Source organism: Sander lucioperca, chromosome 2 (assembly GCF_008315115.2).
Source record: "Sander lucioperca isolate FBNREF2018 chromosome 2, SLUC_FBN_1.2, whole genome shotgun sequence".
Classification (NCBI taxonomy): Eukaryota; Metazoa; Chordata; class Actinopteri; order Perciformes; family Percidae; genus Sander; species Sander lucioperca.
The window spans coordinates 43363721-43384761 of record NC_050174.1 but is presented as its reverse complement, the minus strand read 5'-3'; the positions used below and the strand labels follow the sequence as shown (position 1 = coordinate 43384761).

At 44.7% G+C, this 21041-nt stretch overlaps 1 protein-coding gene across 1 annotated transcript in view; it reads right to left on the bottom strand.

Annotated features, from left to right (window-relative positions):
• Positions 1-13380: 13380 nt before the first annotated feature.
• The window catches only part of htr7c (5-hydroxytryptamine (serotonin) receptor 7c), a 29979-nt gene continuing 22318 nt past the window's right edge, over positions 13381-21041 (bottom strand). The window contains exon 2 of the mRNA XM_031300845.2: positions 13381-15581. Within this exon, the coding sequence (XP_031156705.1) occupies positions 14843-15581 (739 nt within the window). The 3' untranslated portion in view covers positions 13381-14842. The remainder of the gene's footprint in view (positions 15582-21041) is intronic.

Genomic DNA, 21041 nt, shown 5'->3' with positions numbered 1-21041 from the left:
AACACATAGCCTAACGTTACACAAACATGTGCACCCACCCCCGCCGCGTTTTTTTTATGCACCAAAGTTGCCTATATAACAGCACCATAAAACTCTGATTAGCCCACCAAACATATTTCAAATACCAGCCAACAAGCCGGGTTTAAACAATTATTACTGGACACATACACATTTTCTGGACTAAAAATAAACCTAAATAAAATTTGTTACTGATGAAGTAAGGTCAAAACTTTAATGTGTGCTGCAGAATACGATGCTTCGTGCTTTTTAGTCTAAAAATAATCAGTTTGTTTTATGAATGTATTTATTAATTTTTCAAATATAAATTATAGTATTAACACGTTAACGAAAATATTTTTTATAAATAAATCAGAGCAATTTCTTGGGAGTGCTATGCAGGCTTCAAAATTAACTTTTTCGTCCACCAGCCAAATGGCTTGTCAATGTTCACATTTCACCAGCCACTCAATAGAGTACCATTGTTTTTTTGGCTGGTGAGTGAAGCAAATCTACCAGCCACTTGCATATTTTACTAGCATTTGGCTAGTAGATGGTGCTAATTTGGAATTTGGAACACTGGTGCTATGGGAATCCTAGGGGTAGCTACAGCACCCCCAAGCCCAAGGTAATGAGGGTGAAACAAGGGACAGGTGACACAATGGCTCAGGAACAGGTGAAACACATCAGATCGGGGCAGACCATCACAAAGGTGGGAAAACACAAGGCAGGAATTATAACAATGACATGGGAGACTACAAAATAAAACAGGAAACTGAAGCATAAAACATACGCAAGGATGAAAACGGTAAAACGCAACAGAGAATACAAGAGACAGTAACCAACGGAAACAGGGAATAAATTAACACAATAAAACAGGAAAAACTACAACTGAAAACCACAACCATAACACTTAAACCAATCTGATGATTCTGTGCTCTCTTCACAGATGAAGCGGAACAGCCCAGCACCCAGCCCAGACTCAAGCAAATTGCAATGTACAATCATTCAATTAATAAATAAATACATTATTATGTACTAATTATGCAAGTCTGTGCAATTAGCCATTTCCGTCTAGTAATACAACTTACTATTAACTAGAGATCTAGTGTAACATTTGACATTAATAATAGTTTGCGGTTACACTTTACTTGAAGGTATCTACATAAGAGTGACATGACACTGTCATGAACGTGTCATAAACATTATAAACAAGTCATAAACGTTTATGACATAACGCTTCTTTTAGTAAGTGTCATTCGGTTTTTGTCATGACAAGTTAGGGTTAGGGTTAGAGTTAGGGTTAGGGTTCATGTGTCATGTGTTCATGACAGTGTTATGTCACTCTTATGTAGATACCTTCAAGTAAAGTGTTACCCAGTTTTCTTGTAATAAGCAACAAATTAAACTGTAAGAAGGTGGAACTTCTGTTGTTTCTGATGTTAAATAAATGCATTGTCCTCTGAGCTCTGTTTTTCTTTGCCTGATATAATATGGCATTAAATCTGTCTAATTACAGCCTGTGTTTTCTAATTATGATAGAGCCATGTTGGTTGTGTTAAATGTGGTGTCTAATTACAGCATAGTTTGGTAGTAAGGGTAGTAGTAGCATGTTTTTGATCTGAAATGGCATTGTATTTTATTTCTTATTAGACTATGATCTTGTAAAATAGTGTCTATTGTGTATTAGGTTCTATTTCGTATAGGCTTCGCCCTCTAAGAGCTGTTGCTATTGGGTTTATCCCTCGCGCATTTTTTTTCTTTTGCACCCAGACATCCCAGAAGGGAATCTCTTTGGCGGGCAAGAGCCCGCTGACTTGGATCCCCCCAGAGATGGTTCTCTAGCCAGCACTGGCTCTCCCTCCTCCCCGTTGGGAGAACTGGAGCTCAAAACAGAAGAGGATTATGGAGCCCTGCCACTGTGGCTGTCTCTGTCCCAGAAGGGGAGCACCGCATCAGCGGCTTTCTCCTCCGCATCAGGCGGGCTCCCTGCCCACCGCTAAGGTTTTTGTTCTTGACCTGTGTGAATGCTGAGTAAGCATTCTCCGAACCCGGAAGACAGACGGCACCAATGTCTCAGTATGCACCGTTCGACATGGTCCAAGGCGACATGGAAACGGAGTTCCCAGCGGTCCTGCCACTGCGGCAAAGCCTGGCCTCCATCCTGCTTCTGAAGGCCGACAGAAGCCCACACTGTCATCTCCCCGGGACCAGGTCCATGCCCACTTCACTAACCGCGCCCACCTGTGTGCCACCTAGGTGACCGCGACGCAGAACAACATCGCTCTGCTGTCTCTGCCATGACCGCTAAGCCTTTGGCTGTCAGCCAGAGTTATATTAACATCTGGCTGCACATGTCACAGTGGCACATCTGCCTGCACAGGTCACAACTCCTAGCCAATAGCAGACGTGTACTCTTGGACGGTCCCATTGCCCCTGGTAGGTTGTTTGAACCACACCTTGGACAGCCACAAGCAATAGGTAGTGGAGGGAATGCGGAAACACACCTCCTGGAGAGCGGCGCCTTGGCTACAATAGTGGCACCAAGATGTCAGCTCGAGGAGATGGCGCCCCGCAGTCTGCAGCTGCGCCTCCTCAAGCCCTGGCTCAAGCTCCACCGTACCACCTTTCTCCCCCTTGGCGGTATCCCCCACCAAAAATCAAACCAACGCAGCCATAAGGCCCTGCCTGCAGCACCCACCTGATCCAATCTACCCCTGAGCCAACTCGCAAACAGCGGCGTTAGTGGCAGTGACAGTAACAGGGCGCCAGGAACTCATGTCTCACTCCAGCTGAGATTTGGAAATATAAGGGAGCTTTTAAGGGCCACACAGTTTCTCCTAAAGAACAGTTTCCTTCACAGCCACACTGTCCATCCATCCATCCATCTTCGTCCGCTTATCCGGTCTCGGGTCGTGGGGGTAGCAGCTCCAGCAGGGGACCCCAAACTTCCCTTTCCCTAGCCACATTAACCAGCTCCGACTGAGGGATCCCGAGGTGTTCCCAGGCCAAGTTGGAGATATAATTTCTCCACCTAGTCCTGGGTCTTCCCCAAGGCCTCCTCCCAGCTGGACGTGCCTGTAACACCTCCCTAGGGAGGCACCCAGGGGGCATCCTTACCAGATGCCCGAACCACCTCAACTTTCGACGCGAAGGAGCAGCGGCTCTACTCCGAGCTCCTCACGGATGACTGAGCTTCTTACCCTATCTCTAAGGGAGACACCAGCCACCCTCCTGAGGAAACCCATTTCGGCCGCTTGTACCCTGGATCTCGTTCTTTCGGTCATGACCCAGCCTTCATGACCATAGGTGAGGGTAGGAACGAAAACTGACCGGTAGATCGAGAGCTTTGCCTTCTGGCTCAGCTCTCTTTTCGTCACAACGGTGCGATAAATTGAATGTAATACCGCACCCGCTGCGCCGATTCTCCGACCAATCTCCCGCTCCATTGTCCCCTCACTCGTGAACAAGACTCCAAGGTACTTGAACTCCTTCACTTGGGGTAAGGACTCATTCCCTACCTGGAGAAGGCACTCCATTGGTTTCCTGCTGAGAACCATGGCCTCCGATTTAGAGGTGCTGATCCTCATCCCAGCACACTCGACTGCGAACCGATCCAGTGAGTGCTGAAGGTCACAGGCCGATGATGCCACCAGGACCACATCATCTGCAAAAAGCAGCGATGAGATCCCCAGCCCACCGAACTGCAACCCCTCTCCACCCCGACTACGCCTCGATATCCTGTCCATAAATACTACAAACAGGATTGGTGATAAAGCGCAGCCCTGGCGGAGGCCAACTCTCACCTGAAACGAGTCCGACTTACTGCCGGACATAGCTCTCGCTTTGGTCGTACAGAGATTGGATGGCCCTGAGAAGGGACCCCCTCACACCCCATATATGCAGCACCTCCCACAGTATCTCCCGGGGGATCCGGTCATACGCCTTCTCCAGATCCACAAAGCACATGTAGACCGGTTGGGCATACTCCCAGGCTCCCTCCAAGATCCTTGCGAGAGTAAAGATCTGGTCCGTTGTTCCACAACCAGGACGGAATCCGCATTGTTCCTCTTCAACCTGAGGTTCGACTATCGACCGAACCCTCCTTTCCAGCACCTTGGAGTAGACTTTACCAGGGAGGCTGAGAAGTGTGATACCCCTATAATTGGCACACACCCTCTGGTCCCCCTTTTTGAAAAGGGGAACCACCACCCCGGTCTGCCACTCCTTAGGCACCGTCCCAGACTTCCACGCAATGTTGAAGAGGCATGTCAACCAAGACAACCCCTCCACACCCAGAGCTTTAAGCATTTCTGGACGGATCTCATCAATCCCTGGGGCTTTGCCACTGTGGAGTTGTTTAACTACCTCAGCAACTTCCACCAGGGAAATTGACGACAATCCCCCATCATCCTCCAGCTCTGCCTCTACCATAGAGGGCGTATTAGTCGGATTTAGGAGTTCCTCAAAGTGCTCCTTCCACCACCCTATTACCTCCTCAGTTGAGGTCAACAGCATCCCATCCTTACTGTACACAGCTTGGATGGTTCCCCGCTTCCCCCTCCTGAGGTGGCGAACGGTTTTCCAGAAGCACCTTGGTGCCGACCGAAAGTCCTTTGCCTCTTTCACGGCAGAGGCTGCAGCCCTTCGGGCCCTTCGGGCCCTTCGGTACCTTGCAACTGACTCCGGAGTCCTCTGGGATAACATATCCCGGAAAGACTCCTTCTTCAGTCGGACGGCTTCCCTGACCACCGGTGTCCACCACAGTGTTTGTGGGTTACCGCCCCTTGAGGCACCTAAGACCCTAAGACCACAGCTCCTCACCGCAGCTTCAGCAATGGAAACTTTGAACATTGTCCACTCGGGTTCAATGCCCCCAGCCTCCACAGGGATGCACGAAAAGCTCCGCCGGAGGTGTGAGTTGAAAGTCTGTCGGACAGGGGCCTCCTCCAGACGTTCCCAATTTACCCGCACTACCTGTTTGGGCTCACCAGGTCTGTCCAGAGTCTTCCCCCAGCCACACTGTGTCAGAATTAACAGGAGCAAACACCCACTCAAAGTGCGTGTTGATAGCCTACTCAGTTCTTCTCCACCTCCCAGCTGATTACGTGGATTGGTGAGAATCCTGATTCCCCCCCTTAGCGGGCCTTGTTTTCAGTACTCTGATCCGAATACACATTTCGGTTGCTGACCCCGCCATGCAACCCCAGCATATATCGGGCAGCAGCCGCACTTTCGATTCTGCCTACCACGGCTTGTGAGAAACGAGTAACGTTGTTGTTTCACACAGCGGAGGGGAGGGCACGATACTCACTGCAATGTTAACAGACAACACACAGACATGCGCGTGCCCACTCATGAAATGCTGTGCTGTGTGGAAAAGCATGTTACCCATGATGAACACATGAATGTTGAAGCTAATCACAAACAGTTATATGCTTCAATTCGCCAGCCCTCCCCCAGTTCTTACCGGCATGGTAAAAACGATCATGTTATCTCAAGTTCAGATAATGGCTCTGACGTCAGAGCTGGCGGAGCTGCTGGAAAAAATATGCTATAGCCTAATCTCCTGCATCCCTCCAGAGGAGAACAATGGGTTTTACTCCCATTATTTCCTCAAACAGGAGCAAACGGGAGGGATGAGACCAATGCTGGACCTGTCTTTGTTCAACCAGTGCATCCTGGAGCGACTGTTCCACATGTTGAATGCCGTACATGCGTCGCAGTGTGTGCACCCGGCCGCTGCTTCATTTCCATCGACCTGAGGGCACGTTCACATTCCGGTCATCCCCAAACACAGAAAATTCATGTGCTTCTCCTTCCTGCTTTCAGCTACTCTCTGGCATGCTGACCATATCTTCCTCTCTACAGTCAAACCTGGCCTAGTGGAAACCCCCCGTACTCCATCATCGGTGGTTCCCATCGGGAGGGTGAAGTCACACGTAACAGACACAGACGCATCTCTCGTTGGATAGCAGGGCAAGTCCGAGTCCCAGGTTGTGGAAGGGAGATGGGGAACTCCTCCATCTCTCCACATTGTCTGGAGCCTGCCACGGTGCTAAAGTCTGTGCTAAAGTGCTAAACTTTGCTCTGAGTCTGTCAGGTAGACGTGTCGATAAGAACAGACAACATGTCAGCGGCGGGTACAGTCAGCCCGGCTATTAGAAATAGCCAGGAGCCTGCTGCTGTGGTCACACAGATACCTGCTATAATGACTAGCGGCCTTATTCATTCAGCGTGTTACGCTTGACGGCGGTCCGCTTTCCAGCGCTGGTGTGTAGGGAAAGGCTCGGACACTACCTTGTGTCCTCTGCCTCTCATGTTAACCTACCCTCAGACACTGCTGGATAATGATTTGACTAAGTTTTTAGAGCATATGTTGCGGCCTTTTTCGTTGTGCCACAAGGACTGTGGAGAGAGATGGGGTTTTGCGCATACCTTGGTGAAGCGTTTATCCTTGGTGAAGCGTTTATTGAAGGGGATCAGATGACAGAAACCTGTTGTGGGTTCTCTAGCACCTTTATGGGATTTAATCCCAGTGCTCCGTGCTCAGGGGTTCCCTTTTGAGCCTCTGGCACATATCTCTCTCATATTGTTGTTCCTGACAACAGCACTCCTCATAGCCTTGACGTCAGCTAGGAGAGTGAGTGACTTTATGCACGCTGTCGGTCTCACCGTCCTGTTTTTCTATTAGAGAGGACGGGAGTGTGGCTACATTACAGCCAAATCCTTCATTCATGCCGAAGGTCAAAACAAACTATTTACCGAGAATTTCTTACCTTGAGGGTTTCTTCCTTCCGCCTCATAACAGAGAAGCAGAATAAGCGTCTCACCGAGTCTGTCAGACATCAGGCGGCACAGCTGTTCGTTCACTATATAACATTCACGCAGCTCTTTCGAAACAGCGGCTGTCTCACCGGCTGTGTGAGGTTATCGTCCACGCTTTTAGTGTAAAGGGAGTGGCTTCCGGGCACATTCCACTAGAGCGTTATCAGCACCCACAGCCCTCCTCAGAGGTATGACAGTGGCTGACATCTGCGCAATGGTGTCTTGGTCTAGATCTGGTATGCCATTTTTCCATCCTCCTGCACCAGTGGAGGAGTGAGGAATGTGCTTTGCATTAATTAATGATGATTTTAATCTTAATTATGGAGCACCTTCAGAATCCATGCAGCAGGGCCTCAACACCTTAAGCAGGCCAGTCATGGAGGTAGCCTCAGGTTTCAGCATCAGGTTTTTAAGCTAACAATATAATTTTGTTACATAAAAAAACCTGTACAGTGTGAGAAGGAAGAGGAGCTAGTCTATGCTATCTGCTTGTGGATTTTGGTGTCACAAGTGGCATTGACTACATCAGCTTCCCTCTTAACCCAATAGCAACAGCTCTTAGAGGGCGAAGCCTATACGAAATAGAACGATAGTTACATATTGTAACTCCAGATTCTATGAGTATAGGCATAGCCCTCTAAGATCCAGGCAACCTGCTTCCCTAACATTGGCTGAAGAAAAATGCTGATATTAGGAGCTACATTACATTAAGGTTCACTGAGCGGTCTCGCAGCTGTAATATACAGTAACTGTGGATGTAAGAGAGGCCCGTGCAGGGCACAAGGGCGGGAAAGAAATCTTCACGACTGCGCATGCGCGAGGGATAAACCCAATAGCAACAGCTCTTAGAGGGCTATGCCTATACTCATAGAATCTGGAGTTACAATACGTAATTATCGATCTCCTATTTGGTTTCTAATAAATTACGAGATAAGGATTTTGTGAATTATATGCACTCCTGTACATATGGGCCTTTTGCTTATTAGTGACATGTCTAGATTCTTCTTTTTTTGGCTCGATGACGGCAGTTTTCAGGGCCTGTGGTAAGGCACCTGAGAGAAGAGACATATTTACAATCTGAAGGTCTAAGGCCAAACAATTTGAAAAAGTTTGTTGGCAGACTTTCAAGGCAGCAGGAGGAGGATTTCAGAAGTTGCGTAATGTCCTCCAGGTTTTTATGGTTTTATGGTTGATCACATTAAATTGTGTCATTGTATTTGAATTGGTTTTACGTGGACACAGGGACAACATATATCCTGTACCTGATATGGAGGCATTGATTGCTTATTTTCTGAATTTTGTTAGTGTATTCATTGCAGGCCCTGGTGGATAGAAGTTCAGATGGTAGTGACACAGGAGGGTCTGTTAGTCTGTAGATAGTATCAAGGCACGTGCGTCGTTTTTGGCAATAATGTCAGAGAAGATGGACCGCCTTGCATTTCTCATTTCCAAATTACAAATGCGAAGTCTCTCTTTATAGATGTCATAATGTACCTGGAGATTTGTTTTTCATCACCTGTGTTGAGCTTTTCGACACTCTCTCTTCTGTTCTTTACAGCGTGGCATTTCTCCATGGAGACCTTTTCTTACCAGAGACAGACTTCACCTTAGTGGGTGCAATGGCATCAATAACATTTGTAATTTTAGAATTGAAATGATCTACAAGCTCATTGACTGAGACACAAAAGAGGGCAGGTGTGGAGGAGAAAAGCAGAATGAATGTTTCACTGGTGTTTTCAGCGATGTACAATTTTGTGATTACCTCTGTTTGAAAATTGTGTGCACGGAGATAGTGCTATCTAAGAAAACACAGGAATGATCAGACAGCAAAATCAGTCACCATAACCTTGGAAATGGACAGACCCTTGGAGATAATCAAGTCCAGAGTGTGGGCTCTCTTACATGCTGGGTCAGTCCATAGTTATCAAGAACACAACACAGTTCTTTAGTCCCTCTGTCCAGCGGTGTCGTCAACATCAATGTTAAAAACAATTGAGAAAGCTTTTGGTGCACAGGGCCCCGGCTTGTCCTGGAAAGAGTCACAGCACGCACCCAGCACATATCAATTAGAGTTTGTTGCATTTTGTACACATGCATGCCTATCAGGCTGGGGAGACAGAGGTTGCTGTTGTTGTGGAGGGAGCAGAGGTGCCTGGCGTTTTACCTTTGAAGAGCCTGTTCAAACTGGGGCAGGTAGACGCCGGGGGAAAATAATAGTTTGTAAGAGTGTGGGGAGGGAGGGTTTGGTTCCAGCATTAACCAGCTCCTTCATCAGGTCAATGAACTCCAATGAGGGAGGAGGGGGAAAGTGGGTAAAGGAGTGAATGGAGAGAATGGTGGCATTGATGGGGTATGGAGCGGTGAAGGAGAAGGATCATCAAAGGTGTTAGTGTTGGTGAGGGGGGTAGAGGGGGGTTATGATTCCTCGTCTCGGCTTTATAGTCTCCCATGGTTAAAGCTCTCTTCGGGTGGGGCTGAGGTAAATCTCTGCTGTGTTGTGTTATGTCTTCCACTTGTTTAGATTCTTCTTGTCTCGCGTCCTTGGCAGAGGGAACAGATAGGTGACGCAGGAAGTGAAGTAGGGTTGAGGTTAACAGCTTTACTCCTGACTTGGTAAGGAAAAGTCCATATCAAAAAAGATGTCTGCGGTCCCAGACAAAGCTGAAATTGTCAATAAAATGCACTGAATGGACATGCAGTTGAATGCCATGTGTTCAGTTCCAACAACCTGCTGAATCTCTCAATTCATTGTCTGACTGGTGGTAGAGGGTCACTGATAAACCCTTCAGCATTCAGAGAGCTGACTGCGTTCAACAAATCAATAAAGTCATGTTTCAGCACTTCAGACTATTGCTTAACAACATCATTTGACCCTATGTGCAGTATGAAGTTTTTCACAGTTTAGTGTGCTGCCACGGTATGCAGGATTCATTCTGCCAAGTCAGGGACCATGTTCTTGGGGACCATGTTCTTGGGAGTCTTTTGGTGATTTTACCAAACATGCTTTTTGCATCTCTTGCAGCAAAGTCACCCACAATTCGAGTTTGAGGCCCAGTCGTTCTGTAGCCTTTTAAGGCCCTGACACACCAACCTGACGGCCGACCGTCGGCGGAAAAGGTAGTCGGACTGATCAGTTGGCTCCCCAAGGTCCAAAAAGTGCCTCGGAACACACTGAAGCGACACTGACATGAGCGTACGTTCGGTGCGTGCGCGAGACGTAATACATCTCCATAACAGCAGGCGGCGCTAATCTGTATTGTCACCCAAAAAATGAAATGACGAACGCGTCATGTGGGTCTTGCTTCTCCAGCCGATAGTAATGGCGGCTTGTTCGAAATACAATCTCATATTTTATGAAAATAGTTCACTGAAATGTGTTTCTGGAAACATTTTAAGCGAGAAATAGGCCATGCAGTTGCTGAATCTTCATTTCAGATTGACAAAGGTCAGTTTAAAAGATTTTCGTCAGATTTTGAGAGGCGTCCGTCACTCATCCTGCTCGCCATTTCCAGGGTTAGCACTCCACCAATCAGATTGGTCATTGAGTCCGACTGCCCGCCCTCCGACCCAGCAAGTCAGGTCGACCAAAATGAAGGACGACGGCATGGAACACACCAAACAGACTCGAGTCACTGACCTCGCCAGACTGTCCGACGGCCAATTATCGGGTTGGTGTGTCAGGGCCTTTACTCTTTGAGTTACTCTTAGCCCTTACCCTGCTGTGTGACAATGATACATAATCCAGGTCATCAGATGGATATCCAGGGTCTTGCAGCAGTGAAACATATCTGTTGTCTAGTTGCATACTGATTGTTGGGGAGGTGTTTTGTTGCTAGTTCTCCCTTCCGCAGCTGTCCACGGCTGTGTCACACTAAGTACAGGGGTTAAAGAGGCGATCTGCTTTGATGGGAGGCCAGCCGGTCATATTACAAATCTCAGGGCACTGTGCTCTGCTCGTTACTCGTCCTCCCCATTTACCAGAAAAAAATATTTACTCCTAGGCTTTGCACCAATCTTGCTGCTAATTAGAATTAGCTAAATAGGCTACCACGTTTTCAGTCACTGCAGTACAGACTTGTACTTTTGGTAGGCCACGCTCATGTAGTACTGAGGAGGTCATAAAAATGTTGAAGTATATCTACCAAAAAAGTACCCAGGAGCCGCTTCTTGTAGTTTTTCACAGAAGAAAAACAAGAATATCAGCAGAAAAATGCAGGCAGAGGCAAGCCGGGCACACAAAAGCTTCTGCACTGTAAGAAAGCAGTAACCCAAAAAAACCTAGAAAGGTCCTTATGCTCTAATTGGGAAGAGTCCCACCAAATAATTTGACAGACGGAAGCTTGCAGGAATTGGCCAAATGTACTGCCAACCATTAAAACAAGCAGATGAGGTTTGGAATAGCATGTAATGCCATAGCGAAGAATATTAAACCAGCTTGAAAAATATTCAGGTGCTGATTTAACAGGCTAATGCAGGTAGCAGCTACATATAAGTACAGAAATGTCCCTTTGTTGTTGGCATTAGATGTTTAATGATGCATAGGCGTAATGTGAAAGAGATCACTTGTAGTAATGAATCCAGAAATAATTATAAAACCCAACTCTGTAGTTGCTCTTAGCTCTACAAAACTTTAGCTCATTGTTTTGGTTGTACGACCTGCAACTTTACTGTTTTGGTTTACTCTCACAGCCTTCATTAGTGTAGTTTTCAGCTGCAGCATACAGCTGTTTTTAGCTAATACGGTCCAATAAACCCACTGTGCACTACCTGCCCAGCATTAAATGGCAGACAGACACACAATTAGCAATACCTGGTGAACATAGTGGGGCACATATCAGCTAGCTATAAGAGCAAGATATTGGCCTCAGGAATTAGTGGAGACCAAAACAGAGTGTAAAGGGGAGTGAATATTGGACTTACATTCACCAGGTAGCCAGAAACACCATTCCAAATGAATGTTAATATTGCTCACTATCCGCTGGATGTGTAAGTCTGATCTCACAGAAATGCGTGTAATGACCACATAGTTACGTGGTGATGGCATGTATGCTAATGTGTTAAAATTATGTGCCGGCACCACAGAAACAATTAAAATAGGTTTAGGCAACAAAACTACTCAGTGGCAGAAAAAACTACTTGGTTAGGTTTAGGAAAAGATCTTGGTCTGGGTTAAAATAAATATGTTACGTGTGTAGGTTAAAGACGTTACATTGGCTATGTGACATAAGTTAAGTACATAATATAACAAAAATATAAAATATTTTGATTAAAATCTTTTGGTGGGGGTGAAATAGAAGTGTTAATAGTTTGTGGTCCTTTTGTGAGATCAGGCTGAAATAAGTCACAGATTGTTATTTCAATCAGGAGAGACTTCATTTAGAGTAAACAATCAATTTTTATTCAAGTGCGTGATAAAAAGAATTTGAGTCTTTGGGAATCAGACCCCATCGTGACGTGGTATATATTGGTGGTAATGATGCCATGATTAGTCACGCCACAGAGTAGAAGCCGGAGATAGAGGCAAAGACAGACGAGAATAAATGAGTGAGTAAAGGGAGTCTTCCTAATTGAACTTTCACTAAGCTTCATGTCAACTCAAAGGTGTTAATAAGTCGTAAGTTTAACATTGTCCTTGTGAGCGTGTTAGCATGCTGATGTTAGCATGTAGCCAAACTCAACTGCTGCGCTTAAATTCAAGATTCAAAACCCTTTATTAATCCCACAATGGGGAAATTCACACTGTTGCAGCAGCAAGGGATAAGAGGAAAAATAAAAGACACACGTTACACACAATAATAAATATAATTAAAGAGACTAAATATTAAATAGCAAAATGTATTTACAGTAATTGCACAATACAGCCTCAGAAAGCTGGCGTGGCTGTAGACTGATAGTCTTGCTCGGTTTAGGTGTGTGTGAGGTACAAACACAGCCTGAATAAGTCGGTACTTAGATGGTTACATACATTAACACTCTTACACATGACTGCTTACTCCAATCGTTTTCTGTTTTACCATATCCCCTACTGGTTTGAGAATTTGAACTACACACCTTCCGACCACAACACATCACACACGTCAAACTCTACCTCGTCCTTGTGTCGCTACAGGATAGTGTCAGTCATGACAGCAAGCAGACAGCTGTCACCCACACTGAATAAAAGATTTCGCTCCAAGCAGACAGAGAATAAAGTCGTCTATTTTGGGTCACAATCCTCATACAAGTCTGCAGAGTCCTTGCAGTAGCATGACGGCCTTGGGCCATGAGCTAATTCTTAAGACATACCATGAATGTTTCAAAAGCGTCCAGCAGGCCTTAAGGTTTGTCTTTATTGCTCATGATAAACCCAATCAGTTAAGTCAGCGAGGATAATGAATTGTGTGGATCAGGCTTTTGATGATAATGCTCTGGAGACCTGTGTGGATTATCTCCTGTTTGAAAATTAGAGAAAAAAATGATCTTTTGATTCTCGGTCTAAAGACAAACTCTATCGCTGAACCAGTCACGTGTGCGTTATTGTATATCATCATCAAGGTTACTAACTGTAGGCCACAGTGACATTTTAGCCAAGTGTTTCTTTATTTACAAAGTGATGAAATGCTATGCCACCTCCCCAGCTCGTTTCTGAAGGTAATGACAAAACGGTTAAACAGAGCAATCACAGAGCAGTTGTAGATAGATTGATCTTACACAATATAAAACAGCAGTTAAATATAAAATGATGCAAGACAGCGGTACATCTGTTGGAGGAAATGTACAGAAATCTCAAAAATGGAGGTAGAAAAAGCACACACTACTCGACTGATGACATTTGACACTGAAAGAAGTGTCAGGAGGGAAGTAACCACATCCTGATTCAAAATTTAGATAGAAATGCTGTTAGCGTCCTGTGGGGCAGAAGAGTCTCAAGAACATTACGTCAATTCTTAAAGTGAAACTGCAGAGTTCAACAGGTTTAGTTAACTGTATGCAACCAATAATGTCAGCAGCCAAATGTGGAATGAAATTGATCGAGGCAAAAATAACACGAGTGAAAAACGTCCACAGTATCGTGGTTTCTGACACATACACATACAGTTCATTTGGAATTGAAGTGTGCGATAAAGTGTTGGTTGAAACATGGAAACACTTCTGCCAAACTGTTATACACTTTCAGAATCTGAATTCTGTAACCAGTGTATTTATGTACACAGTGGCATGTAAGACAAATGTGTTTCATGCAGACACTAAACAAACTACTTTCAGTTTATTCTTAGAGCAACAAACACTGAGATTTCATGAATGGAAAAATGTTCCCTTCATGTTGCATTTTAACACCATTTTCCACCCACTTCCATTCCCTTGGCATCACCACATTGTAAACATTTGTGAAACATTTAAGGTGCTCTTGTTAAATTTAGTGAGAGGACCAAATTGAAAAGTATGACTGAAGAAAAAGTGATTTAAATAATATTTCATCCTAGCACAAAGCACAATACACCAAGTGTCTCTGACTCTCTGTTTGAAATTAATCTGGGATGTGCTCAAATGCATGTTTAGATGAAGATGTTTAGAAGACAGTGTGCAACAAAACAAATGTTTTGCCTTATCAAACATCAATTTTGTTATCATACAGAAATCTGTTTGCTTTCTTAACCCTCTGAAAGCCTTAAGATGATTGATTGTGTTGACATGTCATTTCCTTTGTCACTACATTATCCTTCCATGAATCCAGAGCCAGGACAGAATTGTGGCATATGCACAAAAGCAGTGTCTACTTGAATAGCTCATCAAGTACGCTCTAGGATTTTCTTTCCCAAAATAGGATGACTGAGTCACACACACAATGAAATGATCGGGTTGTCTCTCTGCCTTTGCCGGGCGGCCAGAGAGCCACCAACAGTGACTCCCATTCTGTCAGTCTTTGTCTTTTCTACAGGCCTACTGTGTTCATGTCGCCCTTTAAGCACCAAGTGTACACGCACAGGCACATACCCTACTCCTTGAGGGTCAATATATGCTGCTGAATTACCCTGCTTTAAACCTTGAGAGCCTCATGCACGCCCACAGCAGACAGTCGGCGGTTGATGTTGCGATAACGACAGCGGAGAAGGTCACGATAAGTGGATCGCAGGTCTCGGTTGAAGAAGGCGTAGATGAAGGGGTTCATTAGGGAGTTGGCATAGCCTAACCAGAGCAGCGTGCGCTCCAGCCAGATGGGCACACAGCTACACTCCACTCCACAGATAAAGGGCCTGGCAGTGGACAGGATGAAGAACGGCAGCCAGCACACAGTGAAGACCCCCACGATCACCCCCAGTGTTGTCGCTGCTTTCTGCTCCCGCTTGAAGATGGAGATGTTTCTGCGCTCACGGTTTAGCAGGCGCGATAAGGACGCGCACTCCTCCACCACACCGGGCGGTTTCAGGCCCTGCATTCGCAGTGCCTCATTAGTCACTGTTTCGATGCGCTCGCGGCGCGGAAGGTCATTAAAGCGGTGCTTGGCTCCACTCTTGCGAGCTGCCCTGAAGATCTTGTAGTACATGACCAGCATGACCAGCATAGGGATGTAGAAGGCTACAGCTGTGGAATAGATGGTGTAGCCAAAGTCTTGGCTAATGAGGCACACGCCGGCTGTGTGGACATTTTTGGCCCAGCCGCAGAAAGGCGGCAGGGTAATGGATGCTGACACCAGCCACACTCCCAGGATCATCTTCGCCATCAGCTGACCGTTCTGCCGGGCAGGGTAGGTGAGGGGCCGTGTTATCCCCAGATATCTTTGAGAAAAGGAGACCAAAAAAAGTATCAGTACATGCAGACTTTCAATTTAGGAATAAAAGCAATTGAAGCTACCCTGACATTTTCTCTAAAAGCATTTAATACCTTGTTCAGTACAGTAGCTTAATCATAGCAAAAACAAGGATGATTTATCACATTTAATGCACTCAGACATCGTGTTGAAGCAAGAACATCTGCTGCCTGCCTTTTATTGAGATGAAACTGCAGTGTAGTAGCATCAAATACATGTCCACTCATTTCAAACACAGGCATTTCAAGGAGAGGTCATAAGCTCTGTCATTGCCTGTTGGGCCATTAGCTGCTTTTCTTTGGCTTTGGAGGAGCTTAGTAGGTAGAGAGGGAGCTATCAATCAAACAGGCAGCTCAGTGGTTTCAAATAGCAGCTGGAGGTGTCAGAAAGATTAAGACAAAGTGAGGTGTGAAAAGCTTGAATTTGTACAAAACTGGGAAAATAGCCACTATTCTCACCAAATGATCAATCTGTGTGAACATCTCAGCATGATTTGGCTGTGTGCCCGCAGCCTTCATCAGCATCAAATGCGTCATTGATGAAAGCTGTATATTTGACACTTCCGGCTGTTTTTGTTGTTTCTGTCTCTATGGTTAATCATAAGATAAAAAGCTTCAGGGAGCACTGGCCAATTCGTCTCGGCATCCAACAATGATGCTATCAGCACTGTGGACATCAAATTCAGCTCAGTCAGCCTGGGCCGGATTTTTCACTCTATCAACGGCTTTTAGATGTTGAGTTTATACGAGTCAGGTCCAGTCTGAAAGATTGCACATTTTCCTTAATGTTTATTTCAATAAGAAGAGACGTGAATGAAGTAAAGATGAATGTTTAGTATAACAGATGATATGTGATATTTAAGGATTTTTTACAAATACGTTTGTTACAAATGCCTGTGACTCTGTGTAGAATCTGCACTTTATATTCTGTTAAATTCCTTAATTAAATTTTAAATTAAAAGGACGGGCATTAATTACACCACTTTGTTTTTGTTGATGCTAAAATTACTCTTAAATTCATTCCAGTCCTTTTAAAAACTTTGCAGGTACACAGTACAGCAACAAAAATTTTGCAAATACAAAATCCACATTTTTTGTTTGCTAAAAGCTTACTGGCTTCAGAAAACAGGGCACTGTAGTCCAGCATGTCTGCTGCACACTGTAGCTTGTTAACAACTGACAACACACCGTGCAAGTGGTATTGATCTAAATCACAATCACTTGGAAAAGACAATACAGCTACAACTGCACTGAGGCTGAATGCACACGATTACATCACACACACACACACACACACACACACACATACACACACCCCGCCCACCCCCCTCCCCACTCTCACACACACACACACACATCTGATGTTTTTTAATCAGCTTAGAAAAAGCTGCACAGAGTTACAATATTTATTTTCAGTTCCTATCTGGGCCACATGTACACCGTAATTCGGCAGGCACATGAGGTATGTCACCTACATGCCACACGTATCAGAATTTGTCAGTGTTGCCATGACAACAAGTGAAACGCCCATCATTTTTCTGATACAGGTGTCATTATTTTGTCACCCTTGGCAGCTGGAGTGGATGAGTGGTGGCATACTGTAGATGACCATGAGACCAAATACACTATTACACGGGCTTTTAAAACTCCCTTGGCTTGGCTGGTTAGTTGTGCTCACTGAATATTACATAACAAATACTGTACACTGTATTCAGCTCAAATCCTGCTCTGCCTAATTTACAACCCGCACTTAAAATGTACCAGTGTACCATGCCCAGGCAAGCAATGTCAAATAGATACAAGTAAGATCCTGAGATGGGTACACTCCATGCTGTGGGAATTCTTAGGAATACATAATAGAAACCCAGTAATGCAACACTTCTCTTTAAATGCGTTATTCAGTAATGAGGAAGGTGGTTGTGGTGCTTATTTGGGGGGATATTTGTGGTGGGTGGAGGGCAGTCCTCCACAAACCTATGAATCTTCAGCCCTTTAGAAGGCAGGACTGTTTTCAGACACACTCTCATTGGATACAAAATCCCCTCACCGTCCTTTGCGGAGAAACAACTGCCAGGTTGGATAAGACGGCACACATGTTTAACACTTTATTACACAGCTTCCTGCTTGTATTTTAGCAGGCAGGCCAACTAGTCTGTGGGACCGCCAGTTGGTTTTATCTTGTTCGTTTTGACATAAAGGGATTAAACATTCCAGACCTGTGAGAGCCAAGAACAGGATAGCATACATGAATATATATATGAATATATGATAAAGAACATCGCAAAATGAGGTTTATATACAAAATGAGGTTTATATATAGAGAATAATGACATCACTACAACATACCAAGGTAACATAAAATGCACAATCAACAAATTCTCACTCCCAACTCATCACATACGGGTGCTTGGTCAGGACCTCATGCCGTCATTTTTCAGTGTGCATGGTAGGGTGAGGTTTAGGTAACAAAACTTTAAGTTTAGTAAAGGATTGTGGTTTGGATTAAAATAAGTATGTTTGTTATGTAACTTAAAGTGACATTAGTTAAGTTTGTTACAAAAGTAAGGTAACTTACATATTTAGTGAACGTTGACTTTTGGTTTCACATGGGATTTGAGCAGCAGTCACCTGGGTGAAAGTCCTATGTTTGACCCATCAATCTGCCACAACCTCTGCCCTACTTTGTGGCTCTTTGTCCCTGTGGACATTGTCACTCTTTATACTGTCATCTCACCATGCCGTGGTCAAGCAGTTGCTCTGAGCGTCTAATATTGCAGCGCGTGGGCTTACATTGGAGTTAGCTGAAAGCCCAGTGCATTTCATGCAGAGTAGGAATGTGCATCTCTGGTCCGCGGGCGATGCAATACACATCTCTCGATGCAGTAACTACTGTTGCGATTCGATCCACCCCCTATTGCACTGCATAGCCATTCAACATGATTTGATTTAACACAATGTGATTCAATGCGTTTGATTTTATTTCTTTGGTTCTTCTTAAGCAAACCAAAAATGTGTTGGTAAGCAGCCTGCATTGTGCTCTCACAAGCTGGCAGAAATACTTTCACTTCTATTAAAGGCATACTAAAAGCATATTTAGTCTTTGAAGAACAAATTTGATTATAATATATATTGACAGAAATGATGTTACTATATCGTAATCAATCAGAATCCTCTACTTTTTCACAACAATTGGTCATTTTGATGTGACCTTATGTGATGCTCGACAAAAAGTAATATGTGTGATAGTCTTCATAACAGCCTGTGTGTGTGTGTGTGTGTGTGTGTGTGTGTGCGTGCGTGCGTGCGTGCGTGCGTGCGTGCGTGCGTGCGTGCGTGCGTGCGTGCGTGTGATTGTGTCTGACAGTCAGCACTGAGTAACACAAGTCACAGAGTGAGATGAGTAGTGGAGAAATAACAGAGTGTAGGTAGGCTAAAGGTAAGGGGAAGCTGTTGATGATTTGGAGGAATTCGGTGTAATGCGTAGCTCTTCCTCCTCCATGTTAATCTCTGATGTGACGCGGACGTTAGACACACATCGGCCTCTGTAGTAGCGTTATTGGTCACAGGCAGCAGCGGAGATGAGAGTGCGCGCTTGGGACAGTGAAACAGTTTAAAGGGGAGCAATTAATCTTAATATTAAATTATTGGTCACATTTCTCGTATGTTTTCTACTAATAATAATATAAATGAATCAGAATTTACCGATGCGGGCGCGTGGATAGCTCAGTTGGTAGAGCGGGCGCCCATATATAGAGCGGGCCGCGGCTTCAACTCCGACATGTGGCCCTTTGCTGCATGTCATTCCCCCATCTCTCTCCCCTTTCATGTCTTCAGCTGTCCTGTCAAAAATAAAGACCAAAAATGCCCTAAAAAAAAAAAACGATGCATCACGAGTCCTTCCCAAATTGTATCCAGTGAAAACTTTTATAATAGGTGCACTCGCATGGTGCATTTTTATGTCCGAGCACCGATCCAAATCGGTGAATCTTCCCATCCCTAATACAGACACAGAAGGCCGCCTTAGGGCAACTGACCAAGCTGCCGTATTTGACGATTTGGGAGTGAGAATTAGTTGGCATAATATGTGAATATAACCAAAATAATGCAATGTAAATGTAATGTAAATCAGTTTAGAATTATTAAAACTACAATAGCTGATTTTTGTTTTGCCCCCTGTGGGCAGCAGAAACAAGGTATAAACACAACATTGACATTTTAAAGTGGATATGGCGAATAGTTTTAATTTAGTAGTTATTAGCAAACAGTTGCTTATTTCCACATCCAGCAGACACAGAGCAACATTATCATTTATTTGGAGTCTGATTAGTCTATATCCACGACTACTTCAGGGATTGTCCCATTGCCACCGGAAATTCCGCCGTATGTCCTTCTTTTCAGCCAGATTTCCGTTACCTAACGCTTCCCTTGTGTTGGAATTTTAAACTCTGGTCGATTTATGAGGACTGTGGTTAACTGCTCCTCAGATCGCTGCAGGGTAAATCCAGACAGCTAGCTAGACTATCTGTCCAATTTGAGTTTTCTGTTGCACGACTAAAATAACTTTTAAACGTACACATGTTCCACCAAAACAAGTTCCATCCCGAGGATATTTTGCGGCGGCACCGGAGCTCCATGCGGCGCTTACCGCCGCCCATGACGATTTTGATTGGTTTAAAGAAATGCCAATAAACCAGAGCATGTTTCTCTCCCATCCCGGAATGCTGCATGGACTAGCCAGACCCTCCTTCGCAGCGCTGTGGAGGAAGGTCTGGCAAAGCGACACTAGTGTCTGATGAATGTAACTCTCTTTTAGGTCTGCTTTGCTCTTTAACTACTACTAGGGAAATATTCAGCTTTCCAGCTGCTTAATGTTCTATTATGTTCACTAGCTAGTTGCTAACCTGTCTGTCTGCTGTCTGGGGATGGGAAGGTAGTGTACTTTGGGCCATAAAACCCAAACAATGAGCTTAAAGTTACTAATAAGCTCACGTCAATCAGACAACTCTCATTTGAAATGTTTATTGCAACAGTAGAATGTAGAGTACGGCATCCAGACACTGTCTTCAGACTTCTTCTTTTTCAGCAGTTGCATTGACAAGGCAGAGGGCGAGATGGGAAATTGTGAGTGTGTTTTGGATAATGAGGCATGTCACGTGTGTACGTAGCAGCGCAGCTCTAGTTGACTGCCTGAACTAGCTCGCAGGTGGCGCTCCATTAGATCTGAAGGGAACTGCAAAAGGGGATCATTCTCTGTAGTTTCACCACTACAAGCGACCCCTCTCACATTACAGTCATTTCATCTATTGTTAATAAAGAAATATTTATTATAGCAGCTTCAAGGGACATTGTTTTTTCAGCATGATATCTGCAATATGCAATTATCGAGTCGAATGCAAAAAATATATATATGAAATTGTAGCATATTTAAA